Here is a 10,914-nt window from a genome sequence, read left to right on the forward strand (position 1 = left end):
TATGCTTACAATTTATTGGTTGTACGCACTTGTGTTTTTGACTTTGACAACACAACCTGAATTCAAAAGAAGTAGAACATTATAGAAGCAAGAGTAATATGGCTTTATGCACCATGCACGTCCCAGCATTACGCAGCGTCTCAGGGTTTGATTTATAGATCCATGGCAGTCTTGAGAGAGTACACATTAATAGTATGACCTCTACCGGCTGTAATTATTAGCCATAGTTAAGGGTGCTGAGCACTTACTGTAATTGATCGTTTCTACAAATCTGCCATGTTGGAAGCAGCTTGTAGGAAGTGAATGGTTCATCTGTGTGAACGCTATAAACCCTTTGAACCTCACTCCCCCGCTTCTTTTTATCTCTTCGTTTCGCGTGAAAAAAAAATAGCCAGTAAAACACACAGGATGTTGAGATGATATTTATTACAAGGCAGAATCATTGTCCTGCATCTCAGAGTTCATCACCGAACAAAACGACACAGATTAGAGATTCAAGACTAGAACCTGGTTGATTTTATTGATCATATTTTTTTTGTTTTACTTTTAAATCTTGCACGTGTGGAAAAAAATGTGACTTCTCTTGAGGGGTTCTGGCAGATAGTGCTCACAAGCCTCCAAGGTGCTTGGCACAACCATGGACAGAAGACGCACTGCATGGTTAGATCAAGCACAATGGAGTCCTGGGCGAAAAACTACGACCCAACACAGGTCACAGAATGTCCAGCTCTTCACGAGGGACCTTGTCATCTGGTTAAAATAACCAATGTTAAATAAAATAATAATAAAAAAAAAAAACAGTAAAAAAGAAATTTAAAAAAATCTTGTTTCTTCCTTCACATGTAACTTATTAATGACACAAAAACAAGTCAAACATGATCTGGGTCTTTGCCGTTGAAGGTCCAGTCTTGATCTGGACTGGATCCGCAGTCCAAGAGTTGACATCCAAAGGTGTGAGGGAAGAGATCATTGATTCACTGAGAAAGAGAAGTCGCCTGTGGTTCAAAAATTGTTAAGAAAATTAGAGTTGAGATAAAGAAAATCTGCAGAATTTTTTTTTTTAAAAAAAAGAGGGGATTAGTCATAGATCAAGCACACTGCGGAAAAAAGGGCTACACCCTTCATGCGCACCAACTGCGTCAAACCCCACCCTATCGCCCTTTGCGCTTTCTTGGACTCGACTGAGATAATTCTTAAAAAAAAAAGATGTCCATCTAACTATGCAAACGATCAACTATTCCCCATTTTTAAGAAAACGTGTAATGTAGGCCTGAAGAATGGCAGCTTCATCAAATGAGCTCTCCAATCTTCAAATGATCAATAGAAACAAGATTCGGTCTTCATCGCTGACATTTTGCTCGTAATTGACTAGAAAACGAAGTCCTTTCAGGTAAAACTACCAAGACTAAAGACATTTTCCATCTCCTCCCATTAAAGACGTGACCTCTCTGGACATTTTCGTCCTAACTGTGTTAGCGGTCACTGAGTGCAATGTCAAGAGTCATGAAGCCATCAAGCTAAAGAAGCCGTTTTCTCCAAAATAAAGGTTGGAAAATCTTGTTACCGCCTCTCTTTCAGCTCCCCTGGGACGTCTTAACATTATGGCGAGATAATCAACTTACAACTCCGATGCCGAACCACTTTGTGTGATGAAATTACAGCAGAATGCATTTTAACCAAAGACAACCCCCACATTTGGAGCTACCCCAACGGTACGAGGATGGGTGAAAGAGGTGGTGGCGAACCGGACCAAACGATGAGGATGGTTGAAAGGGATGGTTGAAAGGGACGGTTGATGGGATAGTTGTTGATGTAAAGATGGTTTGGGATGATTGTGAGACGTAATAATGAATCCTTACCTGTTTTTTTTGGTTTTTTGTTTGTATTCTTTAAAAAGTCAATGGAGATCTCTCAGGTATTGTAGTTCAAACTACTGCCTGAATCTGATTCTAAATTTTCCCTGAATAATTTCTTAATCTTGATTAAGACAGAAAAGTGACGATCAAGTAAAGGGTGACCCAAAAAAAAGTACTACTACAACTTTCTTTGCATTTTCCTGACAACCTCCTGCGTCTGTCCTTAGGAAATAACTTTTACACATCTGGCCTTTCCCAAAAAACCCACCTTTTCAATCTTCTGGTCACAAAGTTGATGTTAGGAGCTCAGCGTAGTGCAGCCGGTCGAGGTTGACAGAGGCGAATGCTTGGAGCTGTCTAGGGATCTTCCAGCTTGCTCTACTGGAGACAGACTGTCCTGACTGCGTCCCCAGCACCCTTCAAGTCCCCATCTCCTGCCCCTCCTTCCAGCTAGGAGGGGTTGGTGATGTTCTCTTGGGATAGGTGCACTGGCAAGGAGGACTTGGTCAGGCTGGGATTGGATGTGGGTTTTTGGGGAGGGGGGTTTCGGTTCCGCATTTCATAAATATTAATACAGAGTCCTCCCTCTCTAAATGGGTAGTTTCTTTAATTTTGTTAGAGGGGGAAGTGCTTTATTCACTAAATGGCTTTTATTAGTGCCCGGTCTTCAACTCTTTCATTAGCTAAAGTGCTGCTATAATTTACAGGGTAAGGGGGGTTGGGGGGGGCATGGCAGCGTCTGAGGAGGGGTTGATCCTGCTGCTGCTGCTGCTGCTGCTGCTGCTGCTGGACAGACAGGCAGTACCTTCAACCACTGCAGCTCCCCCCCCCCCCCCCCCCCCCAAAAAAAAAATTGTTAGCCAGAACTGTAGTTTACATCGAAAAGACTCTTAATAGACCGACATTATCGCATCAAATACACTCTCAACTGCATTAGAGCAGTTCCTTCCACTCGAACCAAAGCGGTTGACAGATCCAGTGACAAATGTTCCTTCAAACACTCAAGAAGAGCTCTGTTTGACTTGCACAGAAGCAATATTTAACATTTGTGACGATTCTGACAAGTAAATGGGTTCTAATATATGAACAAACATTTTGTTGTCCAAAGATTCATATCTTTGAGGGAACAAATATTGTGTATTTTTTGTCTTTTTTTTCTGCGCACTTGAGTGGTTTCACCCTCTCACAGGCTATGTAGATATGGATTTGATTTGCAGTCACGTCTACTGGCTGTTTTCTGATGCTCGGAAGCCGTCTCATCTTGGGACGCTTGCTTTCCTGTAAATGATTTTGAGTGGAATATTACGTGAACTATAAGGGACAATGTACAGAATTCAAACTATGAAGCACATGGCTGCTGTCTGACTGTGTTAGAAAGACGTCTATATGCGCTCCCGAGTGCACTGCGCCATCCACCGCAGTCTCCATTTACTACCCTCGTACACAAAATGGCCGCCCTGTTTCATGCAGGTTACGGCATATTGACATATTAGACATTGCGATGATTCCAAATGTTCTTTTCCTTTTGCTCAGTTGAGTCTTGTTAGTTGTGAACAGCTGGTCTGGTCTATAATGTCCCCAAACTGTTCCTGAGTGAATGAACTGATTAACCTGAGTGGCCGTCCCTACCAGAGAGGAGGGGGTGGGGGTGGACCACCAGCCTGAATAACTGCCTTCATCATCAATGTCACGTAAATCACTTAGCTGGACAAGGCTTTCAAATGAGCCCCCCTCCCCCGACTGAAATAACCGTGTTGTTGGTTTGCGTTGAGAGAATCCGTGCAGCTGTGCAGCAAATGCAAGATTTCATAGATTAAAGACACAGAGAAAATAAGTGATGCACAAGAAAGAAACAGCTTCTTTTTATTGTATTACATGGTTTTTTTTTTTATTTCAATTCAAGCCTTAACCAATATTCAATATGAACTATTCATGGCGTTAAGTACTTCAGGGTTCTTTCAGATGTGACACGTACATTCATGTCATTGTGTGTGTGTGTGTTTTTTTTTCAAGAGCGCAAAATACTGAGAGCCACATAACACACAGATGCTCCTGGTGGATTTAGTTGGTGATGCACAGTTGTGACATGCAGCTGATTCAAGACTTTTTTTTTTTTTACTTTTTCACCAACTGGATAACATCTTCATCCTCCAACACGTGGTCCTTGCCCACCTTTTGAGGGTTGTGTTTTACAGATGATCCCCACACCAGGGCACTGAAAAGAAGGAAAAATAATACTGGTGAGTGACAGGAGAGACGCAGCGTGTTATTCATGCATTTTCAAGGGTTTCCCAGCTCATTAGACTGAAATATAAATCTCCCCTTGCCGCAGGTTTCTGACACCACACTGCGGTGGGAGTTTTCTATGGCGTTCTTTAATGTCCTGGTGTCCTGATGTTGTATTCTGGTGGGATTTTTGAGCATTTCTATCAATTCTTTGGTGGACAAAAAGGGTTAAATTTTGCACCAAATGTATGTTCCAATCATGTATACCCAACTAGAAACAGCACTGAGGTTGTACGCTGTTCAACCGCGATCTTGACTTTTGACCACTGAAATCTATCCAGTTCACTCTCCGGTCCCAGTGGACGTTCGTACCAAATGCAAAGATAATTCCAACAGGGAACTTTTAACTCTCGCTTTCATGAGAATGAGACAGACGATCCAAAAACATGAATCCTCCGGCCCCCCAGCTGTCACCGATGCAGAGGCGGAGACACAACGGTACATTGGAACGGCCATCATGTACTTCTATCACAACTTGCCCATTACAGCTTTCTGACTAGTAAACTGGAGCTGCATGTCAGACGCTGAGGTTCAATCCAGCTGTCAGTGGAAGCTGACCACTGCTATGTGCTTTGTACCGCCGTTATCTCCCTCTAAAAGACCCTGTGTTTCGCTCCACGAAGACAAAAATGTATCAGCCGATCGCATCCAAGTTAAAAACTGTGTTGGGTTTTGAATTATTATTGAAAATGAACCATGTAGAAAACAAAAGTTGATGAGACCTCAATGAGACTTTCTTCCCGACGGAGAACCACCTCGATGCTTTTGGAAGCATAGATACAACCATTAGAAACAACTACTTCAACGTCACCACACTTAGCTTTGTATTCTGTTTTCCGTGACAACCTCTGTAGTCTGGATTCACCAATTGTTGGCAACTGCTTTTTATTAAAAAGAAAAAGTATATAAGCTTTGGAATTTCTAAGAGTGGTATAACCAGCACTTATCAGACCTTGAAAAATTCCAAATTCAAAAAAATACATTTCAAGCAATTCCAGCAATGAGGACAACTCTGTATCCTGCATTCTTTTTCCTCCACCACCTTCCACCTTAAATACACCAGCAAATAATTAAGGAGGATCTATCCTCCAACGAGGGCTCAGCACTTTAAAGCAGCCGATCGGATGTGACATCTCTTTAATGAAAGGCTCTCTAATCGTGTCTGTCACTGTTTGACCCGCTCAGTCCCGGGAGGATTGGTAATGCTTAGCTGCACTAATGTATTGACTGATTGACGATCTTAGCGCTCTGTTTAGAGATGGTGGTGTAAGGGATCATCTCGGATCCTAATCCCAACTCTGGTTAGTCTTCATCCAGCAGCTCGTGATATCTTTATATTGCTGGGCTGTTACCAGGACACAAGTAAGGAAAGATGCATCTCTGATGAATATTTGACAAGATTGCGCATATTGATTAATTTTGAGAGCATGAGACGGTGCAGGATTCATTCTGTCGTTATGGAATTTAGTAATATGTTTGGAATTTGTAGAGATTTAAACACGATTCTCATGTCGAACAGGGCATTTATTATTCACACCTCTCGAGAATAAATGGACAATACTCCCTTTGAAAAAAAAAAGACAAAATGTTTAGTCCACATTACTCACTACTTGAATTCTTTGATGAGGTTTTTGTGAATCTTCAAACAGAAATCTTCCACCGAAGTTCGTCCGTCGGGGAGAACGACGGGAGACGTGTAGTCGGGAAGCTGGCCTTTAGGTTTAGTGTAGCTGCAAACGCACACAACACTTGGGTCAGTCGGGACGAAGCGAAACATTTAGGAATGAAATATCTCCCGTGACTGTACAGGCGACACTTACATGCGCACGAGCTTTAGGTAGTCCCACATCCTCTCAAGCAGGTCGTCAAAGTTCCAGCGGTGGTGGGCTGAGATGGGTACGCAGTGGGGCACTTTGTAGATGATGTCGAGCTCCTCAATGGAGATCTGGTCAATTTTGTTGAGCACATAAATGCACGGGATGTAGACCCTGGTGAGAGACAACAGTCGGTCAGTGGGCGCTAATTTGTGTCCGAGATGCAAACCGAATACAACTCCTACTTTCACCGCAAAACAAATTTGTCTGTCATTTCCATGTCACATTTAACGTGATCTATATGCTGAATTCAAATGTCATTATTCTATATATATATATATATATATATATATATATATATATATATATATATATATATATATATATATATATATGTATGCTAACATGACAGAATGTTCATACTATTGCTTTATATTGCTAATACTACTATGAAAATGAATAATAAATGGAACTTATGTAGCCCTTTTCAACATACAAATATGCTATACCAAAAATATATGCAAAAAATCTCATCTCCTGATAAATTTGCATAAAACCAACATGAAATAAAAGAGTACACGTGAGATTAGAGCCGCGTCCGTCTGTCATGTAACGTGCGCCAGGCCACTCCTTCTGGGAATGACTAAGGAATGCCCATTCTAGTGCTTTGGCTTACCGATTTCCCTCTACTACATCAATGAGGTCATCAGCTGTGGAGTCACTGCGCAGAGTGATGTCTGCATTGTGGATCTTGTATTCTGCCAGGATGGTCTTCACCGTTTCAGCGTCCAGCTCACTTTGTGCACACTTCACACACACACACACAGATATGAGAGAGAGAGAGAGAGTGCGAGAGAGAGAGAGAGCGAGAGATGCCAGATCAAATTTACTGATCACATCCTGGTATTTTGCAGTACAGCAGAATAAATGTGGAGGAAAAGCTTAATGAGGTGTCATCTCATGCATGCCCACCGGGAGGCAGCATTGTTTTTCTACATAAAATGACCTCTACATAGACACTGGTGATCATCAAAGACTTACAGACAGTTATATTGCACCTAGCTGCCATTTTGACTCACTGTGCAGCCTTATTTCCATGTCTGCGTGAGAGTTACTGCGTTAGACATACTGTAGCGGTGAAGTTAATGCCTCCTTTGTCCTTCTTCTTGAAGCCGATATTGGGCGGTTGCTTGTTCAGTCGGATGCCGAAGCCCTCCAACTCATGTTCTATTAGCTTCTTATGAAGAAGAGGCTTCAACACATCCAGCACGATCAGGATGAGGTTGCAGGTTCGAGCAACTACAACAGAGACAGAGTCAGTTGGAACGGAGCGGAGGAGGGCAGCATGTCAGTTCAATAGGGTACAGAATCATGTGTTTGCAACATTTATAATGTTTAATAAATCATTCCCTGCAGTCGTTGAAAAGGGATTAATGCAATGGAATTGTGGCTGGTGAAAAAAAACTATATCTATTTGCCTTTATAAGTGTATTCACAGAGCCCTGGAGTGGCCATAGGGAGGAGAGTAAAAACATTTTTGACCATGAAATCTATTTTTTACGACCTTCTTCACTCATTCGTGGTCATGAGGTATTACTTGTTCCCACAAATACGTCAAATTGATGGAATGTGGTATATTTCATGGCCCCAACTGAACAAACTCAAAGGAAGATGTTGTATTTTGTAGCTTGGAAATAACTGAATTGAGGGAACAAATGATCTCTTGTAGACTTTAATTTGTGAAATTGAGGGAACAAGTTCTCTTGAGTGGCCTTGAAATAACTTGTGGTCTCAAATCAACTAAATCAAGGTCACATGTTCTATACTGTGGCCACAGATGTTCTTTTCCACCTAAACAGCTGCTCCAGGACTCAGCAGAAAGTGCGCTGGTTGTATTCTTACCTGCGATGACTTGTCTGCCTCTGCCTTTGCCATCCTTGGCGCCCTCAATGATTCCCGGGAGGTCAAGGAGCTTAAAAAGAAGACGTCAGGAGAGTCAACATGGAAAACATGCGCCCCGAAGACACTTGAAAGCGCTGGACAAGTAAAAGATGCTTGTACCTGAATTTTTGCACCTTTATAGCGAATGACTCCAGGTACGGTTGTGAGGGTGGTGAACTCGTAGGCAGCGACCTCAGAGTACACGCCTGCAAGGTTGCTGAGCAGCGTTGACTTTCCCACCGAGGGAAAACCAACAAAGCCAACACGAGCGTCGCCGGTTTTTGCTACATCGAAGCCTACAAGACAGAAAAGACACCAGAAACTCGAACCTCCACGGTGAGGTTTACAGGAACAAACCTCTGTAAGAGGCTGACATGATGAGCTTACCTTCTCCAGTTCCACCACCGCTGCCTCCTTTGGGTGTGATGAGCTCCCTCCTCAGTTTGGCAAGACGAGCTTTGAGCAGACCCAAGTGGTGAGCCGTGGCCTTGTTCCTCTGCGTCCTGGCCATCTACAATCAACAGCAGCGACAGCAGCATCAGGATCCACTCTTCTACTTCACAGGGTAATAATTAGTAATAAACACACAGAAAAACTACGAGGAGACTTCTAATCCCTTTGTAATCCGGCAGAGGAAACATAAAAAATAAGGAATCTCCTTGGGAAAAGTACTTGCCATAATAACTTCTTATTTAAATGAAGCCATAAACTAGTTCTAGGACTGGCTCAGTTCTGTGTTTACAGAGCAAAAGAACATACTTTATGCGACAGAACTGGTTCCAAAGCAGCACCAATTCTTCCCTGCTCTAGAAGCAATCATCACTTACATCATTATTGAGTAGTTTAAACACAGTATGATGGAGGGGCTTCATTAGTGGGAAAAAATAACCTTTTTCAAGAAATGTTATTGAGTATTTTCTCTTATTCCACTGACAGATTTCGTGTTTATCATGTGTTTTTTTTTTTTTGCTTGCTAATTCTGCAAATTCAATATTATTTGTACAAATGATTCCTCCAAGAGCACTGACTAAAATGCATTGACAACTAATTCATTTTGGAGGACATTTTCAATTTCAGATTAAGAGTTGCTAGGCTGTGCGCAGTTATGGGATGTAAATCCAACTGGCTTTAGGAATATGTGTATGAAAGTATGAAACAGGCTGGTCATGTGGAAGAGTACCAAACACAAGCCTCAACCGATAATCTACATCACTGTATGCAAAGGCATTGCACGACATGGAATGTGAGAGATGGTCCCTGAAGAAGTGGATATTACACTGAGGGGTACTTTGAACAAACTGTGGCTCTCACAAGTAACATTAGAATGCGGAAGAAAGGCGTTATCCTATTCATGTATCACGATTATGGCGGCGAGAGTGAACAATCCGACGACAATAAAATAGAAATATCTCCACACCAAAGCAGTTGCCAGCTGGCCACATACAACCTGAAGTGAGCGCTAGCAGCATTTATGCTAAATCCCTGAACCAGGTAATTAACACTACTGTCACCTTTATTCCTACTGCACTGTTGGCCACTAGCCCACGAAACAAAATTTTGAATCACCTTGTCAGCTGTCATACAAATGTAGATGAGAAATTCTGAATACTACACAAGGCCAGGCTGTGCAAGCTATGCTAACCGCTGCTAGCATTTAGCAGCGAGGTGCTAGCTACAACGTGACTGATTCATCGTTAGCCAGATGTCTTCTATCTTACCTCATTTTCAATCTCTGCTATTTTGGCGAGTATGCTCATGATGGTGGATACTCCTGTGTACAATCAACGTCACGGTAAGAGTTCTTTACATGGAAGTAGCCAACATTAAAATTTGTTTAGCTAGCACACACGTCCACACCACGGAAACGTATCTGTGGTGTGTAGTCCTCGCGGTAAACGAACTGTCGCGAGAATACGATCCAAAAGCAAGCGATACCCATTGCGTTGACACATAGGAAAAATGATTAAACGATAGGGAGGAGACTACAATTTCGGCCTGAAAAAATGAAAATGATTATGACGAATAAACTTGAATAACCAAATTTCAATTAACAATTTGTCCACTTCCTTTGATATATATATGGACCATGTGAATCTGAAATAAAGCATTCATTCATATAGTAAAAGACGGGATTCTCTATGTATCTTATTAGGTTATAGGCTAATAGTTAAGATAAAATTTGATAAACCTGCCTAGAATATTCCCTTTAGTGTGATTCCATTCTGCTGTCACGTCACGTCTTTGCATCACTCAGGATGATGAGGTGATTTTGGCTCTTACAATACAGAACCTTCATACCATATATAAAAGGTTTTCAACAAACCACACACGTTTTGACACACAGACCCATCAGTACCATTCTAATAATGCCATTTTGACAATGTTAGTGACAGGCAGGGGTCTTTTTGTCTTTAGGGTGGTTTGGTCCATGTAAAAAAAAAACAAAAAAAACAAACAAACAAACAAAAAAAATGTCTCGTGATATTAAAGAAAGTGAAAAAGAAATCATAGATGCTCGTTTTTATCTGAATCTGTTTCAGATTTAATGGGTTCTTCTTTGGCCCGTGCTCCACCCCTCCACCAAGTCTAATCAGTGTTTGTGTGATCCTGCAGAGAGATAACAAACAAACAAACAAACAAACAAACAAACAAACAAACAAACAAACAAACATTACACTATAAAGCTGTCATTTGAGATTCAGTCATAACAACCTGTGTAAGCCTATTCATTATAAAAAAATAATAAAATCAATCCCTTCCAGTTTTTCGGGAGCAAAAATGACCCAAATACTCAGAACGGCTGTTGGGCCCAATTTTATCCCCAGCTATTGTTTGATCAGTGATAATTTGGACAATAGCTTGCAGATCTTATACATAATATACAGAACTCATTTGAACTTATTTCAAACAAGTTATCACACAACAAGAAAAGGATGCAGGGATTCAAATTGTACATTTTTATTGTTTTAAGTCACATACAGTATAATCTCTCATTGGTTTCTATGGTGCTGTATTGT

The 10,914-nt window shown here is 41.5% G+C and overlaps 1 protein-coding gene across 1 annotated transcript; it reads right to left on the reverse strand.

Annotated features, from left to right (window-relative positions):
- Positions 1-3,686: 3,686 nt before the first annotated feature.
- On the reverse strand, positions 3,687-9,813 carry drg1 (developmentally regulated GTP binding protein 1). Its single transcript, XM_086186772.1, has 9 exons — positions 9,616-9,813; positions 8,285-8,408; positions 8,018-8,193; positions 7,859-7,928; positions 7,086-7,255; positions 6,633-6,763; positions 5,963-6,130; positions 5,750-5,872; positions 3,687-4,071 (listed from the first exon to the last, which is right to left on the reverse strand). Exons 1-9 carry the CDS (start codon positions 9,652-9,654, stop codon positions 3,972-3,974), a joined length of 1,101 nt encoding a protein of 366 aa, XP_086042898.1. The 5' UTR covers positions 9,655-9,813; the 3' UTR covers positions 3,687-3,971.
- Positions 9,814-10,914: the final 1,101 nt, after the last annotated feature.

This window comes from Aulostomus chinensis, chromosome 19 (assembly GCF_037954235.1).
Source record: "Aulostomus chinensis isolate RoL2024-O1b breed Wild chromosome 19, RoL_Achi_v1.0, whole genome shotgun sequence".
Classification (NCBI taxonomy): Eukaryota; Metazoa; Chordata; class Actinopteri; order Syngnathiformes; family Aulostomidae; genus Aulostomus; species Aulostomus chinensis.

What these genes read in the sequence shown, in the direction of transcription:
- drg1 (XM_086186772.1), bottom strand. Translation starts at nt 9,654, where the DNA reads ATGAGCATACTCGCCAAAATAGCAGAGATTGAAAATGAG. An exon ending in ATAAAGGTGCAAAAATTCAG is followed by an intron (nt 7,929 to 8,017) that starts GTACAAGCATCT and finishes CTTCTTTTTAAG; the next exon opens with CTCCTTGACCTCCCGGGAAT. An exon ending in GATGTAGTAGAGGGAAATCG is followed by an intron (nt 6,131 to 6,632) that starts GTAAGCCAAAGC and finishes GTCTCTCACCAG; the next exon opens with GGTCTACATCCCGTGCATTT.